Below are 18,348 nucleotides of genomic sequence, written 5' to 3'. Positions count from 1 at the left end.
TTTTGCTCTTATTTTTTATTATGCATTTGCAGCCCTAGCTGTACAGTGCTGCAAAATTCTACACTTCCGAACGCTGCACAGCACCAAATTTACCGCACGCTGAATGGCGCCCGAAATAAATAATAGAAGAAGAAGCAAATATCAGTTGAGCAGACAACATTTGGAGCGCTAAAATGGCAAATGTGCGCTGTTTGCAAAAAGTAATACGGCTACAAAAGTTTGTGCTGCCAATCAGTAAGTAAATTAGACAATAAATTAACAATTGTTGACACAAAGCAAAGACGCGCGCGTGCTGCATTTCGCAATTCGCCCATTACGAAATACGTGCGAGTGAGAGTGGCATTCAAAGCGAACAGCTGTTTTCTTTAGTTTTTCATTCGATTTATACGTCAGGGGGGAATGGATATAGCAAATGCTGCCGCTGCCGGTTAAAAGCTTATTTAGAATTTTCAGTTAAAATAAAACAAAGTGAAAACAAAAAAAAACAAAATCAAAATAAAATGGATATGGAAATGGGAACGGAAACGGTCACAGAAGCCGAAAATCTATTAAGCCTAATTAAGCGTATGCTCCATAGACGCAACTATGAAGACATCAAAATGATGTTCCAGAGTCCTACGGTGTTTGCTGAAATCGAGCCGCATATGCCTACCGTAGCAATGGATATGTATACGGAAATCTGTGCACCGACATTGACAGATGAAACCAACGTGGAAGATACACAGTTGTTCGATTGCGTTAATGAGTTGTTGAAGGTTATCGCTAATTATGCGCCGTTGCAGCAAATTATGTTGGAGCTAATGGAAAAGATTGAGGAGAGCAGCAGCATAGCTATATTCTCAGCGTATCTGCGGGCACTGCAAGTGGTTCTGCTGCGACAAGGTCAAAGCAAGCCACAGGCCATAGAGTGGTGTCTCGCCTCGGTAGTTACACGTGTGCGGAATCTGCCTTTGCCGGGCTACCTAAGTGAGGGCTACGACGAGCAACAGGCTCAACTGGTGGAACAGGATAAGCAAGTGGAGGAACTATTGGCACATTATATCACCATCGATCTGTGCTACGAGCCACTCTTGAAGGTGATCCTCGAACAGGAAGTCAAAACATCGATCTTTCGAGACTGTAGACTCAATCGGCGCAATATCTTGACCTGCTTTCTGCTGCAGCTGCTAGGCAAACCCTTGGCCCTGCTCGAGCTATGCAATGTGCCGACGAGATTGCTGCAACCTGGACAAGCGCACACTTGTACGCCCAGTCCCTGGCGTTTGCGCCCCGAGTTAACGCAGCGAAGCTACCTTCAGGCACGCGCCAATGCGAGCAAGACCCAATCCTATGTCCAGCAGGTGCAGCACACTTTGATAACGGATATAACCCGCTTGCTGGGTGATCCCTACTATCTGCTGTGCCTGGTGGAGCAGCGCGCGCGCTGGAAACGTCGTCTAGATGCCGCCAAAGGTGTCTACGAGATGAGCAGCCACAATGTCTTCCTAATTGATGAAAAGCTACCACTGCCCGCTTTGGCCATGTACTATCATGCATTGCTCGTGGGTCAAATGCTGCCCAAGAATGCGCCCAAAATCTATGCGCCATTGTATCTATTCGAGTCGAGTCTCTATTTGGTTTCTGTGCTGCTGGAGCAACCGGAGCCGCCGATGCAGCATTGCGGACTGCGTTTGAACGATTATATGCTGAGCATTTTGACGGAGCCCGTGCCACAGCATTCGCTGGATTTGGAAGTGCACAAACGTTACTGTGAAGCACTCTGCAAGATAACGGGCTACTCTTCGCAGGAGTCACTGCGCCAACTGGGCCTCCAGGTGTTGCATCATTACATACTCGCCTTCGAGGATGCAGCCAAATATTTAATATTGAAAAATCTGCTGGAAACAGTGCAGCATGACGGCATCTTGGGCTATTTGGCGGGCATGTACAAAGATTTGGTTGCTGCCCAAGTGGAGCTGAAAGCGCCCCTGGGCGATGTCTACAGCGGAGTACAATTCCGTTCCATGCTGCTACGCTGCGTTTGTGTACTGCCCCAGGATGTGAAATCGGATCTGTTGCTGCATTCAGTGAGCCTATCGAATGCCCTGAATATCTTGCGCTACTTTGCCATGGCTGATCTAGAGAATCGGACGGGATTCTGGCATGCGCTGCCTGAGATTGAGGAGCAGCTGCTGCAACCCCTGGGCAAGGCCCTAAACTTCTCACTGGCCCACTACAAGGCGTACAGGGAACGCGTTCTCAATGGCCAAAGCACATCCGACGATGAGCTAATGCAGAAGCAGCTCAACATGCTGGCTGTCAACATCAGCAACAGTGGCATGGACGGGGGTGAAGGCGATGGTCATTTGCCGGACATTGGTCGCGAGGAGAAGCTGGAGGTGTTGGCCGGCTCCATAACGGGTCTGGAATCGCTGCGTGTGCTCTATCTGCTGGCCAGCGATAATCTGGAGCAGAGCTCAATCAAGCGCAAAAAGCTGCTTCAATTGGATTAGAAAGCAAAAGACAAATCAATCGCATCTATTTCTATGTTTATATCTCTTCTGATCAAGCGTAAATGAAAACGAAATTTATCTGAGTCTACTGGCGTTTTTTCTATAAACAAATTATTTTTCGGTCAACAGGTGTTAATTGTCCAAACTAGCTGCCCTCTCTCACCTGTCGCTCCAAAAGGTGTTAATTGCACAGCTAAGCGAACTAAGTCAAATTGTGAGCTTTGCCTTGTTTTATGTGACCTTCAAAGCAATTAGAGCAACGAGGGAAACCACAATTCTCCATGAAATGTGGAACAGTCTGTCAACTGAAATTTAAACATTTCAAAATAAATCTGTAAATGGGGTTTACCTAAAGCTCAAAGCTCAAATTTTAATTGCATTTATGTTAGCTGTAAAGTAGAATCACTTAGAATAAAGAAATCGTAAGGAGCAAATTCGAGAACTTTTTAAGCTCGACAACTTTCCACATTTTTAATCTTTAAGTACATTGAAAACACGGAATCTAAAAATAAAAACTTAAAAAAACTAGACAATTCTTAAAGCAATTTCAAAGTTCTTTTTTGTTATTAAGAATCTCACTCTAAAGAGGCATTTCCTATTTAATTCATTTTTAACTATAGAAACTCGTTTTAATTTGAGTTGTCTAAAAAATATATTCAATTGTTAAGCTAAATTAGCTTTAAAAGCACATTAAAGCTTCCCTATTAGAGCTTTCAATTAGTTTAGTTAAAACATTGCTATTTACGAAAGAAAACTCCGATATCTTATATACACTATATTATATTCGTTTTGTTAGATCTGATTGATTGATTGATTTACAGATGTACAAAACTGCTGGCTGGCCATTACCGTCAACACACCCGCAGCCGTTTACAAACTACAACAGCGTTCATTATGCATGGCCGCCTACAGTTTGAGACGCGGCTATGCCTCGAACAGCGATAATTTGGATGAGTTTCGTGCGCGTGAGGAGCAACGCGAAAGGGAACGCGATGCAGCCGAGAAGCAGGCACAGAAGGCCACACAGGGCGACGCAGGTGGAGGGGGAGGAGTAGGTGGCAGTGGCACGTCATCTGGCGAAGAGCAGTCAGCCAAGCAGGCCAAAGTGGATGGCATACGAATACGTATATTAGATGCAGCGCTGCTGCATGTGCCAGAGCTTGGCTGGACCAAGCAGGCGATTGTCCAGGGTGCCGAGGACAGCGGCTTTCCAAGCGTGGTTCATGGCATGTTTCCCGAAGGCGGCTTTGCACTCGTGTCCCACTTCAACGGCAAGTGTAATGCAGAGCTAGTGCAGAGTTTACAGTTGCAAACGGACAATGGCCAAAAGGAGGTGGGCGACCCGCTGGATTTCCTCGTCCAAGCGGTGCGACAACGTTTGACCATGATTGAGCCGTTCAAAAAGCAATGGCCACAGGCCATGGCATTGATAGCACAACCGGCAAATGCATCCACAGCGCTGGCACAGGTGCTCACACTAGTCGATGATATCTGCTACTACTCCGGCGATCGTTCCGTTGATGTGAGTTGGGCTAACACAAATCTCTTACTGTATAGTAATTTGCTAACTTCTTTTACTGAACAGTTTGGCTGGTACACGCGTCGCATTGGCTTGGCCACTATACTGAAGATGACAGAGCTCTATATGCTGCAGGATACCTCACCTGGGCACGCTCAGACGTGGGAGTTCCTTAAGAATCGCATGGATGAGGCTGTGCAGCTGCAAATGGCTTTGGCACAAACTGAAGGCATGACACAAACATTTCAACGTTCCTTCAACTCTGCTTTCATAACGGTATATTTCGTAACTCACCTATACAAATATCCAAACTTTACTCTATTTCTCTCCCTCTCTGTATCTCTGATTTCAGGCGCGCAACATACTCGGACTGGGCTACAGTCGCCATTAGCTAAGGTGCACCAAAAATCAGCAAATGTCCAAAGAACAAACGAGTGTTATGTAAAAATATTATATATATATATATGTATATATACCATATATACATGCAAAGATTTATACCTTATAAAATATACCTGATCTACGTGTATTTGTGCATACTTTAAGCTGTTTCTTTAAGAGATTTCAATTAATTTTTTTAGATAGATAATCAACATGATGGATTTATATATGGGAAAATACTTTGTGTTCAGTCTTATACAAGTCTTATACGGTTAATGTATAAAATCTACATGTCGTCTATTTTTGTAGTCATAGCTTAGTCTAATTCAACTACTACAACTGGTATCTAAGTCAACTACTATTATTATTATCCTAATATATAAAACATATAAAACTGGCGGAGCTATATGTGTTTAATCTTTCACCTATATTTATCTATAATATAATTAAATATATTTTGGGTAAAAAGTTAACAAAATATTGAAGCAAGTCTATTGTAAATGTATATAGAGTTACGGATATATATATATATATATATATACATTGGACACGATTAAATACGAAGCTAATTAAACAGCTTCGCTTCTCTGCTTAAGATCAATGCAAGTTGGTTTAAAGCCTTTGCACAGATCTGTCTTTGATAGTTCAGATGCTTTTTGTCTGCCTGTTAAATTGATATATATTTAAATTATAAAATGTATTAATATATATTATAATTTGATAACAATTTAAATTATAAAATTTATTAATATATACTATAATTTAATAACAATACTAAGAAAGGAGCAACACTTGCCGCGATCTTCGTTTTTTTGTTTTGTGTTCTAACTAGCCATACTTCTGAAAATTTTGTCTATGTTTACATTATGTGTGTGGATATAGGAATGATTTGGCTTTAGAGCTTTTCAGCTTCATTTCAATCCCTTTTGATCCCGGGTACAGCTGGTCGTGATTGCACAGGCAACACTTTCTCAGGCATGGGAAAACGCGGCTTCCACGTCCATGTATCGTCGTCATGGGGAATAGTTTCGAAGATAGCATCACACACCGCTGATATATGACTGTTATCGATTTGCGCATTCGCTACGTTCCGGTTAAGAACACGCCGCCTTCGGCGTCTCTTCTTAGCCGAAACCACATATGAATACAGCTCCGATATATCTTTGCACAAGTCAGTATGCTTCAACGAACTCTTGTTAATTGACGTTGGATACATTAGTTTATGTTTCCTGCCGATCGACCCATGGCACCGATCAGACACCTGACGCACCGGACAGAGCGGGCATGAGTAGGGTATGGGCTCACAACGTGTCCATTCCATGCGGCAGCAGTGTTGGCACATCTTCTAGCTATGTTAACCAAACTGGAAACAAGCCCAATTTTTTTCTAGGAAAGTTTACCAAAAATTAAAAACAATTTCTATGCGGCCTTTCAAATTTAATTCTCATGAAAATTCGAAAGTCCGCTGCCCTCAAATATAAAGAAATTCTGATTAATTTTCCGATGTTCTTTAAAGATCTGTATATAAAATGTGTAAGAATTAGCTTCGGTGTTGTGATTGAGACATTTTAAGAAAACGTTCTTAAAAATGTTGTTCCCATCTTTATAAGAATAATCAAAAAGCATATATAACAAGAAAATGTAATATACAAAGGATGCTAGAAGACTCGTATATAATTGTCTTAAAAAGTAAATATATTCATATAAATTTCTTATAAATGATTGAAAGAGCTCATCAACAACTGAAATGCTGTGTTTACAACTAGTCTGTATATATATATATTTTGATGAAAATCTTTGCAGCCTAAGCGCATTGTTAGTAACTTAAACATATAAGCTATAAATATATCTATATATAGTTAACCCCTATTTTCTACACACATCTCTGTTTGAAAATGTATTGCACGAAGTAAAACATTTAGAAAAAGACAAAAACAAACATTTAAAAACAAATTTAAGCACAAGGCTGCAAATAGTGTTCATCCTGTGGCTTTAGCTGCTCCACTTTGCTGTGAATTGAAATGAGATTTAGATTCAGGTTTAGCTTAAGGTTAGTCTACTACATAGCACATGCCTATGTGGATTGTCAGTTTGTGTGAGCTGTAGCTTTAACTGCTGCTGCAGCCGCATTGGTTGCTCTTTGCTGGCCAAGATCATCGCATCTAGCTGCTGTTTGAGCTGCGCAAATGTTGGTCGATTGCCAGGTATGGAGCACCAGCAGCTTGTCATTAGAGCGAATCTGTGGAAAAATGTACATATATATTCCATGCATGCGTACTTTCTAGTTACACACAATTCATCTGTGCAGCCTTCGGGCTGCTTCATTCGCTGTCCCTGACGCAGCAGCTGCAACAAATCTCTGGGCGAGATTGAAGGATATGGCATGCCACCCAATGTAGTAATCTCATACAGCAGTACGCCAAAGGACCAGCTGAAAGAAGAAGCAAAGTAAGTATATCAATTCTGTACATAGACATAGACTACACTCTTACACATCACTCTGACTGGTGTACACCTGATGGGTAAGCGATTCCAATGCCAACCATTTAATGGGCAGCTTGCCACTGCCTCCTGATTTGCGATAAACATTCTCATGGTAGACATCACGACTTAGACTGATAATAAAGAAAAGTTTATTTAATATATCTTAAGTATCAAAATGTATTGATAAAAGCTTGCCCGAAGTCGGCTATTTTTATGGTGAGATCCAATGAGATGAGCACATTTCGTGCCGCCAAATCTCGATGCACAATTTTATTCTGCGCCAAAAAGTCCTGTGGATTAAAATTGTCATTTTTATCTACATTTTAATTTTCTATCTAAGCTGTTACCATGCCAACCGCCACCTGTTGCGCAATATCCAAGAGATCTACATATTTCAGCGGTTGCCTTTCCAATTGATGCTCAACGGCTGGTGTATTGAAGTATTCCTGATTTTCGAAGCTAGCCGTGCAGCAGGAACTTTTCTCTGGCTGCTGTTCCCTTTGATTGCGCTTCAATATGCTCTTCAGAGATGCTACAGCAGCAGCTGCATTTGCCTCAATATTCTCTATGCCATGCAGTCCATAGGATTTGTTGTCAGCAGCAAGTGTTGCCTTGCTCCACTTGAAGCTCGTATCTTGGCGACTGCTGTTCCTCGAGAGATCCGTTTCGGATTCCTCTTCTAGTGTGGACAACATGGAGCGATTTATATCCTCAATACGTGTATCGTTACAAAGGAGATGCCTAGGGCGCATTGGAAGCTGTGCCTGCTGCATTGAATTGAGCTTGAGATGCAAGTTCCGAGCGCTGCGCTCCTGCTGAAATTTCCATTCATCCCTGTGAAATAAATGCATTAGACAGTTTCTATAATAGAGCTCAAGGTAATTTCTTGCCGCAAATAACTCTGAAGGCTGCCCAAACCACAGTATTCGGTGAGCAGCATCATGCGATTGCTGCATCTGGTCGAGTAGCCAACAATGCCAACAATATTTGGATGCCTGCCCACGGCGCGTAACATTTCGATTTCGCACTTGAATGCTTGCACATCCTCCTCATTGGGATGATCTGTGTAGCATAAGCAAAGGCGTCAAATTAGCTGCTTGATGTCATAAGGTACCTTCCTTACCTTTGAGCAGCTTCACAGCCACCTGTCTCTGTTTGTAGACACCGCGACGTACTAGACCAAAGGCGCCCTCGCCTAGGACATCCTGCAGCAGCACTGCATGTGGCTCTACCTCCAGCTCATCATCCAATTCAAAATTATCCTCAGCTGCGAGCGTAGCTAACAGTCTGTTACTGTTGTTGTTGATCAATGACAAATGAAAATCGCTTGACTGATTGGGAGCTGCCTTAAGCTCCTTCGTCTCCAGCTGCTGACAATCTTGTCTTTGTTTTTGCCTACGCAACGTCAGCCAACACAAGCCGACTATCACACAAAGCATCACAATGAATAAAACCATTAAGTTAATTAGGGTGCTTTCTGGAAAATAAAAACATATATTATTCAACCCATTTATAATGGTTAAGAAAATAGGAGTGTGTAGGAGAGCATACCCAGCATCCAGAGCTGCAAATCAATCTTGTCAACGAACAAAGTCGTAGCATTCTGTCCGCCCTCTGTGACTGCTATCAAATGGACCTCAAAACTGGCACCAAGTATAGTTATATTTTGTACATCATAATGATTAGCACTACGATCTACTGTATAGTTCATTTCTGAGCTATTATCATGTAGATCGAGTATATTCAGCTTATAGTAATCCGGCAGTTGTCGTGGCAGAGACCAGCTGATATTCAATGTTAATATATCCTGATCGAAATGAAATTGTTGGACACTAACATTTTCGGGCTTCAGCGGAGCTAGAAGAGGTGAAGAAGTATCTAATTATAGATCCTATAGAACAATATATCCTGATTACAATTAAGTCGATCTATGTATTTTACAGGGTATATGCACATTTATACAGTCCACTTACTGGGTTTCTCTAATAGACTTACCACACAGAGTATAGTTGTAGTGAAACCAATCTAGGCAGCTGGGCACGTGCAGTACCAGCCATTGCATTGAGGTCTCCAGCATATTCATGATATTCACTGTGCGAATGCCCACCATGAACTTTTCTTCAAATTTCAAATTGGGTATTGTATAGCTGTAGAGGCTGCGAGGCTGTAAAGGTCAAGTAGAGTTGAGGACACTTAAAGACATAAGTAAAATTTCATAGCATTTACGTCGCGAAATTCGATAGGTGTGGGCGCGTCCATGATTTGAGTATCCTTCGAAAAGTAGATCATATCAAAATAACAATTGCGTTCTGTAAGTAAAAGGATTGCAACAATATAAAATCATTTCCATTTTATAAGAGTTCTTTATAAGACTTGCCAGCTGATGGCTGCCATTCTATTTTTGCAGCAAGATGTTGCCTATCGGCGGGCTGCTCTTCGAATTCTTTTAGTCGAACGTTGCCCATTTTGCTGGGCTGATAGCCACGCTTCAGTGTTTGATAGCTCTCCTGGATGGCAATAAACGAATAGGCGCCATCGGCGTGCACAGCCAGCGCTGTAATATTATGAGAGGTAATTGCTTCCAGATCCGATAAGGTAAAGAAACTATCATCGGACTAAAACATATTATAGATTAGAGGCTGATAAATGGACTAGAAATGTTTAACTTACCACATAGAAAGTCGATTCAAGATTAACGTCATCAAGGATTCTGTCAAGCTTTATGATAAACATGACATCTGGCATAGGCTGTGGAGCATCATCACGCGCATGCTGTACCCACTTAATGCGAAATGACAGCTCCGACTCTGTGCGGCAAACGAGATTCAAAGAGAAATTCTCCTGTATTTTGTGCGGCGGATTCGCGGTCATTAGATCCGTCGCATTTTCACCACAGTAATCGTAACAGGTCGAAAAATTCTAAACGAGAAAGAGAGAGAGAAGGAGAGATACAGAACATGTAGATCTTTGCGAGCAATAGGTGTCACCTTATTTGGTATTGTGAGCAGGCAGCGCTTGGTGCAGGCAGTCAAATTGAGCAGCACCTCTTCCTTGGACAGCTCTCGCATGAGTATCAAATTGCCCTGATTCTCGTCGATGAACAGCCAAAACAGAAATGCATATTTTGCATAGAACAACAACATTGCTTTTTCAATTTTGCCGTTTATTTTCTTTTTTTGCGTCTTTTTAGCGCGCTTCTTTTCAACACTTGAACTTGCGGTTCTTTTTGTTTATTTTACAGTTCGCACTTTTCTTAGTCGAGGCTCTGCACTAGTTCCACTTTTATTCTATTCGAAATGCCGCTCTGCACCAGTTCCAACCTTCGCCTACGACTGAGCCGTGCACACTGAAGTTGAGCCATATCCAAGCGGACAGGAAGAATAGCCGCAAAGTCGCAAAAGAAAGGAAAAAAATTGAATACAATTCTGTTTTCATTTCTTATCCGTTTTGTTTCAATTTTGTGTTTCATATGACGGACGGACGGACGGTCACGCTAGTCATATCATTTGTAATGCAAAAATCCAATTCGGTTTTCGACAATGGGGCGCCAAAGTGGATTGGAGAAATGCAGAACGCAACATATAAATGAGAGTGCACACTAAAAAATACCCTTTGAATATAACAATAAGCAGCCGGTCTTATTATTATAGTGAAATTCAACTGGAGTAAGTACGTGTGTATGTATACGTAAAAACATAAGCAAACTCATGTTTCCTCTCCTTTGTTGCTCTACAAATGTACATAAATTACAAAATGAGCTCAAGCTTTCTGCATCTGCTTCATAGCGCTCTACCCAATAATTCGCTCTTATCTCTCTACTTCATGCGTGTATCAAGCTGTTAAACGCTTCCATTGACTTAAAAGCAATGTGTTATATGATGTTCCAAAAAGTTATCAAATTTTGATCTTTCGCTTTACTTAGCATTGGATTTACCTAAGTTCGTCTAACTTTTATACCCGCCTTATCCATATATGAAGATTCAACCATATGGTAACAAATTCGCCCAATAATTTTTATTTTTAGATCAAATCCGTTATAGAATTGAGTGATACGATGCAAAAGGTGCTCGAGTTGGAGTTGTACGAGTTTCAATTACAGCTAGAACTTGAGCAGTTTTTGCACCTCATCACGGAACTCGTATAATATCAGCCGATCACGAAGAAACGTTCACGCACAATCGCACAGTATTCAATTGCATTTCTGAGGGAAATACTTCGCCCAGAAATTCCAAAAGACTCGGCTGCGATCGCACAATATCGCAATATACTTCGAACGTGATGAGCAGGTTTTTGTCCCGATCGAATTTAGCAAAGAGCACTTCAATCATATCCTAAAAAGTATATATTTGGATATATTATATTAGTAGAAATAGATATTAGTAGAAATTTATTTACAGTACGGAGCTCAAATATTTCATCCTCGTCTTCGCCAGTGAAAAACTTTTGCACAAATGCATCGACTTGATCGCGTTCCAGATAGCCACGATCACGATCATCATAGATCTGCACAAATAGATTTACTATATAAAATATTTACCATATAAAATATGCTGAATGAATTTACGCTAAAGACAAAGTGCATCTTCTTTTCCAGATTTGTCGAAAAGTAGATGGCAAACATTTTTATAAAACTTGCCAAACTGCAGTGGCGTTCGCCCGAATATTTTGGATCCGAACTTTCCGAATCAAAGGCAATACGTGAAACAACACGTCTATTGATTTCACGATCCGTTACATGGAACAATAGCTCCAATATTTTGCTCAGTTGAACTAGCGTGATATACTTCGCCTTGGGCCCATTCTGCAGAGCAAACTTATGATAGACCATAGAGATACAGAGTAACTGCGTTCTCGTAAAGGGCGAGTCTACGTGCGAGATTATCGGTCCATAAATATAATTGAAGCGCGCATTTTCCATATAGTCTAAAGTCAGATCCAAATCTTTCATATTGGTAACAACAAGAAATGCTAAACACAATCAAAGAATATTTAAATAGGAATAATCAACTTTTGGAAACTAAAATATCTTTTTGACAACATATTTGATAAACTTTGCAGTCCCTAGCATTTTAAAACATTTTTTATGTATGTTATGTTTGAGCTGATAAATTTTAACAATATCTTTTTGTTTAAGATAAGCAAGATACAGTCCGTCTGTTACAGTTCAGAATTAGACTTGATCTTCATATTTATATAGCCTATTTAACATTCAAATTTACACATTTTTAAGATATATAGCTAGTTATATTAACTATAACTATATAACAGTTTTGTGCATTTTTAATTGTAATTAGTTTGATCAAATATTGTCTTGTACATTTCAGAGTAAATTGACGCACAAGGCAACTGTATTTAATTGGACTTTGGATGGAAAGACAACGCCCAGGAATTCCAAGAGCTCTGGCTGCTGGCGTATTACTTCGGCGTATTCTTCAAACGTTATCACCAGATCCTTATCGAGATCGAATTTCATAAAGATTAACTCCAACATGTCCTGCAAGTCAACTAGGTCAACAATATATGTATGTATTAGCTCATTTGGTTACCATGCGCATTTCAATCTGCTCATCCTCATCTTCCCCGACGAAGAACTTTTCTATGAAACGCATCACATGCTCGCGATTCAAGTAGCCCAGATGGTCCCCATCGTATACCTGGCAACAGCAAGTAAATACTTAAAAAGAATTTATCAAATTTAACAACTGTTATACAAACGTTAAAGACGAATAACATGCGCTCTTCGAGATCATTTGAAAAGTAGATGTGAAACAGCTTCACAAACGATGGCAGTGTACAATGTCGATCTGGTGAGAACTTTGGATCCGCGCATTCCTGATTGAAGCTGACAAAAGTCACCACTCTGCGATTAATTTCTATATCGCTCAATAGAAACATCTTCATTAATATAGTTCCCACTTGTCCGAGTGACATATACTTCGCTTTTGGTCCATTCATGAGTACAAACTTATGATACACCATTGTGAGGCACAGAACCTCAGTATGGGTGAACGGCGATTCTATATTAGCGAGTGCACCTGCGTAGATATAGTTGAACCGTGCATTTTCCATATAGTCCAGTGTTAGATCTAGATCCTTCATTATGTCAAAAAAAAAATAACTATTAAAGTCTAAAAGTATTAAAAGTATAAATGGTTTCTGGCACTGCTATTCCGACGAAATACTAAACAATGAGCCATATAGGCTTTATCGTATCACAGGAAAATCATTCGAAATATCAAGACTTACTCAGTTCATTATAGATGATAAAACTTTGAAGGTAGATGGACGGTTCGACTCAACAAATTAATATTTATAATTTATAAAACTAATAAAAAAATTAAATTTATATATTTAACATTTTACAATTAAAAGACGTATATTGTTTTATGTATTTTCTTTAACTAATTGTTTAATTGTCCTTTGCTTGAATTAATGTCATTTAGTAGTAAGCTAAAGCAAAGTTACAGGGTATTACAGCGCTATACAACACAAAGTGTACAACAGGGTACATATACGAGTGTATGCATGTGGGAGTGTGTTTGTGTATGTGTAAAGGGAGTATACCTTAGCAATGTACCTTAAAAGACAATCGTGTTTAGCTTACAAAAAATGTAATCTTAATCGAGTACACGACAGCTATATAAAAAGTTTATATATATTTATATTAAATGTATGCACACAAACAACATACAAAATACAACTACATAGATGTACAATTATCGTATAAGTATTTATATAAAATTAAAAAAAAAATATATGTGTATACATATATATATAAAATAATTAATATGAAATTATAAACTTAACATAGCTGCTTGATGGGTATCAAATAGGAAATCTAATACAGTGGCAAAAATAGAATACTGACTGGGATCTGATGTAGGATGACTTCAGTGAGAGAATGTGGAAAACTTATGCTGAAATTTCTTCTTAATTGATACTTCGAGTTTGAGTATTTTTCGTGTTTGCTGCGACACAACCGCTTGTAAAATTCATATTCATAATACATAATAATACTACTAATATTGAAAGAAATGCAAAGTTTCTTGTTGTTCGGCTGTCTGTCAAATTAAAAAGAAAAAAAAAAGAGAACAGTCCATTCGAGTTATGTCTGTGGCAACGTGAGTATATTCGCATATGAATACGTATTCATATTTCTATATATATATATTCATGGATTAGTCTGAGTTTGTCTTTTGAGACAGTTTTCTTCTGAGAGTCGGCTACATTTTACTAAACGCATTTCAAGCTAAGTTCAACTTGTCGTCCACTAAATGCTGGCAATGCGTATTATTTGTGAGTGTGAGTGTGTGTGTGGGTGTGCACAACTACTAGTTGTAAGCCAAGGAATTGGCATTGAGCGCCAGCGCTGCTTCCGTGCTGCCGCTGCTTGATGATGTGGATGCCTGTGGCTGTGGTTGATTTGTTCCACTGTCCAGATGCACATTATTATAGTCTGTTTTGGCATTGCAGCGCATACCATGTGGCAATGGTAACTGCGGTTCCGCCACTTGCTGCTGCTGCTGTTGCTGTTCTTGTTGCTGCTGCTGTTCCACTTCGCCATTGCCGTTGTAGGCGCTGCCATTGAGATTGTAAACAGTGAGTCGCGCCTCGTGCTCGCGTCGCTGTTGACGCAATCGTATGTCATGCTCCTCGCGCATATGCCGCAGCTTGAGATCCTGCTCCTGGCGATAGTATGACATCTTGAGTTCCTGCTCCATTTGCTCGAAGCGCAGCTTCTGCTCATGCTCACGCCGTGCATAATCGATCTCGGCAAGGCGCGCTTGTTTCAGCAGCTTAAACAACTGCTGTTTATATTTCTCCTCCATGTCCAGACAGCTTATGATGCCTTCATTTGACGCTGACGCTGCTGCAGCAGCTGCTGCTATTGGCGTATAGGCTGGTCCAACTGCTCCACTGGCCGCTGGTAGCTCATCCTCGGAGAGCAATGATTGAGCTTGTGAATGCTGTGTAGATAAAGAATATATTGAATAGGATCTAATTTATATGTCTACTGATCTACTTGCCTTGCGCTGTCGTCTTTTGCGTATGGGTGAAGTCTTTTCGTTGTCAATGTCCTGTGTTGCTGTGCCGTTGCCTGTGTCTGTGTCCTCTTTCATGTTTAGCAAGGCTTTGGCTTTAACACGTTTGCGCCGTTGATTGGACGCTGATTGTAATGGATTGGATGCGCTCTCCTGTTGTGAGTCGCCACCAGCGGTGGAGGGCGGTGGTGAGGGTATGGCCATGGTTGAAGTTTGTAATGTATCTTCGCTGGCATTTGTGGAGTTCGGCAAAGCAGCCAGCGGCATATCTTCGTCCTCGTCCAGTTCAAGTAGCTCTTTTTTGAGTGCTCCATTGGTGCCACTGCGCGTTTGGCTGCGCGACGACACCGGATCCTTTTGTAGTTCCTCCATAAACTCAATCATGCGCATGCCCTCTAGCGCCTCCGATTTAGGTTGCTTTTGCTGATGTTCACGCTTCGCCGAGTTCTTCATGCTGCGCCATTGCACCTGAATTTGTTCGAGCAGTCGATGTCGAAAGTTCAGCGCATTAAATCTGTTTAAATGCAGGATTTATTAATTGATTTCAATTATATATATATAAGCATGTTTGTATACACTTACTGTTTGGTTATTTGCGACCAGGCCAGTCTCTTGGCCTTGATGCTTTTGGCATCAACGCTGCGATTCTCAACGAATGCTACTTTTGTTTTGATCACCTCTAAGAGGAGGCCGCGCTCAGCTTCTTCCCAATTGAGCGAACGTTTTTTGCGTGTGCCTTTTTTCTTGCCCGTTGCGCTTTCTTTTTCAGCAGACTCCTCGGCAGCATCTTCAGCGTTCTCCACCCCCTCATCAGAGGCATTTGTGGCTTTTGTTTTCGACTCCGCCTTTTCGTCATCGTCATCGTCCTCTTGCGGCGACGGTGCACCCTTTGTCAATAGCTCCTCCAGTTTCATTTCGCTATCGAATTTTTATTGTTTTTGTATGCCTTTTATTATTGTTATTATCGTTATTTAAGCGCGTTTCCGATTTGCAAAAAATTCTTATTTGATTTCTGTATATACTACGCAACGGCGTTGCCACCGCGTGAAAGTGTTGCAAGAGTGGCAACATGCAGCATCGCGGCACAGCTATCGATATTTATTACTGCACCACTGTGCAAACTTAGTGTGCTTTGAGTTCTATCGATACATTGTCGTACTCATACTCAAGTATCGAGCAAAGTAAGTAGCAGGCTAGAAAATATAGTCTCATTGGCAAATTATATTTTTATCACACACATAATTTAGCGAGATGGCTTTTGGAGACTATCCAGCTGAGTATAACCCAAAGACGCATGGACCTTACGATCCAGCACGCTTCTATGGCAAAGGTTAGTGAAATTGCGGAATTACGTAATTTTTTTTTGCCGAACGACTTCGGCATTTTACTATTTTTTTCTTCCAATTTATGTAATTGTTTTCTTTTTTTTTTTATCATCACAGCTGATGTGCCTTTCGGCCAAGTGAAATTGGGCGAGTTGGGTGCATGGTTTGGACGCCGCAATAAGACTCCAAGCGCCATCACTGGGGCTATCAGTCGTGCCTGGTGGCGTTGGCAGCACAAGTATGTGTTCCCAAAGCGTGCTGGAATTGCACCCTTCTTCCAGTTGACCGTCGCCAGCATGGCGTTCTTCTATGTAATCAACTACACCAAGTTGAAGCACCACAGGAACTACAAGTATCACTAAGCGGTACATCTCGTTTAAGCTCTTCAGTGTACACTTTGTTCTTATAACTTTTTTCATTTATTGTTGCCATTCAGTAAAGTGGGGAGAGTTCGAACACAACCACAACACAATACAATTGATGTTTTGAACACGGCTGATTCTAATAAAAAAAATTCTGCGAATAACTGTGCTGCACCAAACAACCGTAAACTTCATTTGCAATAGCCGCTAAAGATACAAAATATTGTTAATTCTGTTCATCGATATGAACCAGTTTCTGGTTTTTATGCTCGGCTCGCGAAACTGGTTAAGCTACGAATCTAGTTACTATAAATGTTCATTTATCATCAATTTATGGTTTATAAATCGATCTATATGTGTAAATTGGATGGTTCCATTTTCGGCCAATAACTAAAGACAAAATATACAGGATGTAAATTAATCAATTTAATTGCAGCCTTTATTGATGTGAGACACTCGCTCTAGTATTCAGTTGCGTCTGATCGGAATCCTTGCTCACAGCTGAGTGTTCTGTTCATTCAAGGTTCAGTTCTTAGAACTAGTTAGAGAATCGTTCGATAGATCGACAACTGCTTCATCAGACAATTTTAAAGCAATTAAACAGAATTAAATATGAAATAGCTTTAATTTTAGACTTTCATATTCTGTCCTTGTCAGTAACACGCATCCGCAGCATTTGCTCCTGTGTCCAATTGCGTGTTCGTATTGGCTCTTGGTGGCGTAAAAATCTCGCAGATGAAGGGCAGCTCATGTTCACAGCTCAATGTTTGCCAAGTACCGTTCGGCGTCAGAGCCACGCAGCTGGCATTGGCTTGGCTGCCCCTATTATGGATGCAATGCTATTGCTTACAAAGTTGCCTTACTCAAGACAAGCCCACTTACCCAACCCGGGGATGACCCTTATGCCAGGCGCGATACAGAAAACACAGCAGGCTCTCCTGTTGTGCATTGCGATAGTCCAGTGGCTGCAGGGATTTGCTGACATTAAATTGCAAGCCCACATATGCCAGAAGGATGCCCGGTTCTGGGTGTTCTCCCACACGCTGTCTATTATAATTCAGCAGCCACTGAGCTAGTGCATAGGTGCGCGCTTCGGAGGCAACATGGGCTAGGCTTCCACTAAATTCGCTGGCATTGCTGCAGCTGGTGGAAGCATTCAAATAGTTGGCAGGTTGGGTATAGAAGACAAATAGACCCACCTGTGCAACGCAGCTAATGTTATGCAGCGCTAAGGGAAACACTAGATTGGATTTCACATTTATTGTAATTGCTCGTCTGTTCACCTGTCGGCCTGCCGTATAAGCTGTAGTAGTCGAAGCGACTATCGTTCGTCATGCCTGCAAAGCTCGTATTTTGTGGGCACGCCAGAACATGGCAGTTAAAATATTCCGCTGGCTGCTCAAAGACACTCAAACGATTCCTCGCATCCTTTTGCCGCCTGCTGCTTGCCAGCTCTCTTGGCTGTGGATCAAAACGATTGGTACGTCGGCCTGGTCCACCTGGCGCAAAGTTTAAGGCCAGGCCACGCAGCTCACGTGTAAGTGCCATGCACTCTTCTAGAGTTCCTGTGCTCTCCAGAGCAAGTGCGTCAGCCGTAGCAGCGCGTTGACACTGACGCACCAGATGAAACTGCAAAGGAGCAGGATTTTCGCTGGGGCATCGAAGTGCAAGTAAAGGCGAAACGCTTAACAGCAGCAGCCACATGGCCTAGTGCAGCAATCCACTGAGCTTGGCTAACTTATA

The 18,348-nt window shown here is 41.2% G+C and overlaps 8 protein-coding genes across 9 annotated transcripts; 3 read left to right on the top strand and 5 right to left on the bottom strand.

Annotated features, from left to right (window-relative positions):
* Positions 1-11: 11 nt before the first annotated feature.
* LOC111604165 (ubiquinone biosynthesis protein COQ9, mitochondrial) lies at positions 12-4,463 on the top strand. The gene is made up of 4 exons (XM_023322103.2): positions 12-234; positions 3,314-4,014; positions 4,078-4,287; positions 4,364-4,463. Exons 1-4 carry the CDS (start codon positions 174-176, stop codon positions 4,400-4,402), a joined length of 1,011 nt encoding a protein of 336 aa, XP_023177871.1. The 5' UTR covers positions 12-173; the 3' UTR covers positions 4,403-4,463.
* Positions 293-2,831, top strand: LOC111604164. Its single transcript, XM_023322102.2, has one exon. The coding sequence runs from the start codon at positions 501-503 to the stop codon at positions 2,490-2,492; it is 1,992 nt and encodes a 663-aa protein (XP_023177870.2). The 5' UTR covers positions 293-500; the 3' UTR covers positions 2,493-2,831.
* A 1,689-nt stretch (positions 4,464-6,152) lies between the features above and the next one.
* LOC111604089 (tyrosine-protein kinase receptor torso) lies at positions 6,153-10,222 on the bottom strand. The gene is made up of 14 exons (XM_023321984.2): positions 9,864-10,222; positions 9,547-9,795; positions 9,254-9,491; positions 9,103-9,185; positions 8,872-9,040; positions 8,428-8,733; positions 8,000-8,353; positions 7,767-7,938; positions 7,224-7,710; positions 7,072-7,166; positions 6,885-7,007; positions 6,686-6,823; positions 6,467-6,631; positions 6,153-6,401 (listed from the first exon to the last, which is right to left on the bottom strand). The coding sequence occupies exons 1-14, from the start codon at positions 10,017-10,019 to the stop codon at positions 6,347-6,349; spliced, it is 2,790 nt and encodes a 929-aa protein (XP_023177752.2). The 5' UTR covers positions 10,020-10,222; the 3' UTR covers positions 6,153-6,346.
* A 634-nt stretch (positions 10,223-10,856) lies between these two features.
* LOC111604152 lies at positions 10,857-11,935 on the bottom strand. Its single transcript, XM_023322076.2, has 3 exons — positions 11,441-11,935; positions 11,272-11,379; positions 10,857-11,207 (listed from the first exon to the last, which is right to left on the bottom strand). Exons 1-3 carry the CDS (start codon positions 11,822-11,824, stop codon positions 11,031-11,033), a joined length of 669 nt encoding a protein of 222 aa, XP_023177844.1. The 5' UTR covers positions 11,825-11,935; the 3' UTR covers positions 10,857-11,030.
* A 214-nt stretch (positions 11,936-12,149) lies between these two features.
* Positions 12,150-13,067, bottom strand: LOC111604143 (EF-hand calcium-binding domain-containing protein 1-like). Its single transcript, XM_023322065.2, has 3 exons — positions 12,592-13,067; positions 12,423-12,530; positions 12,150-12,370 (listed from the first exon to the last, which is right to left on the bottom strand). The coding sequence occupies exons 1-3, from the start codon at positions 12,973-12,975 to the stop codon at positions 12,197-12,199; spliced, it is 666 nt and encodes a 221-aa protein (XP_023177833.1). The 5' UTR covers positions 12,976-13,067; the 3' UTR covers positions 12,150-12,196.
* A 624-nt stretch (positions 13,068-13,691) lies between these two features.
* Positions 13,692-15,986, bottom strand: LOC111604153 (myb-like protein Q). The gene is made up of 3 exons (XM_023322077.2): positions 15,501-15,986; positions 14,904-15,432; positions 13,692-14,843 (listed from the first exon to the last, which is right to left on the bottom strand). The coding sequence occupies exons 1-3, from the start codon at positions 15,830-15,832 to the stop codon at positions 14,208-14,210; spliced, it is 1,497 nt and encodes a 498-aa protein (XP_023177845.2). The 5' UTR covers positions 15,833-15,986; the 3' UTR covers positions 13,692-14,207.
* Positions 15,987-16,033: 47 nt separating this feature from the next.
* Positions 16,034-16,784, top strand: LOC111604154 (putative ATP synthase subunit f, mitochondrial). 2 transcript variants are annotated; one of them, XM_023322079.2, is made up of 4 exons: positions 16,034-16,099; positions 16,166-16,248; positions 16,361-16,608; positions 16,680-16,784. In XM_023322079.2, exons 2-3 carry the CDS (start codon positions 16,170-16,172, stop codon positions 16,603-16,605), a joined length of 324 nt encoding a protein of 107 aa, XP_023177847.2. In that variant the 5' UTR covers positions 16,034-16,099; positions 16,166-16,169; the 3' UTR covers positions 16,606-16,608; positions 16,680-16,784. The 2 variants fall into 2 exon arrangements, with proteins under 2 accessions (XP_023177847.2, XP_023177846.2); XM_023322078.2 differs by having other exon boundaries at positions 16,036-16,099; positions 16,361-16,784.
* A 474-nt stretch (positions 16,785-17,258) lies between these two features.
* Positions 17,259-18,309, bottom strand: LOC111604076. Its single transcript, XM_023321958.2, has 3 exons — positions 17,889-18,309; positions 17,488-17,833; positions 17,259-17,427 (listed from the first exon to the last, which is right to left on the bottom strand). Exons 1-3 carry the CDS (start codon positions 18,307-18,309, stop codon positions 17,259-17,261), a joined length of 936 nt encoding a protein of 311 aa, XP_023177726.2.
* Positions 18,310-18,348: the final 39 nt, after the last annotated feature.

The sequence above is a fragment of the Drosophila hydei genome, unplaced genomic scaffold (assembly GCF_003285905.1).
Source record: "Drosophila hydei strain 15085-1641.00,03,60 unplaced genomic scaffold, DhydRS2 tig00008134-arrow-pilon, whole genome shotgun sequence".
Taxonomy (NCBI): Eukaryota; Metazoa; Arthropoda; class Insecta; order Diptera; family Drosophilidae; genus Drosophila; species Drosophila hydei.
Note: the sequence above shows the minus strand (reverse complement) of the source record. Positions and strands in the feature narration are given on the sequence as shown.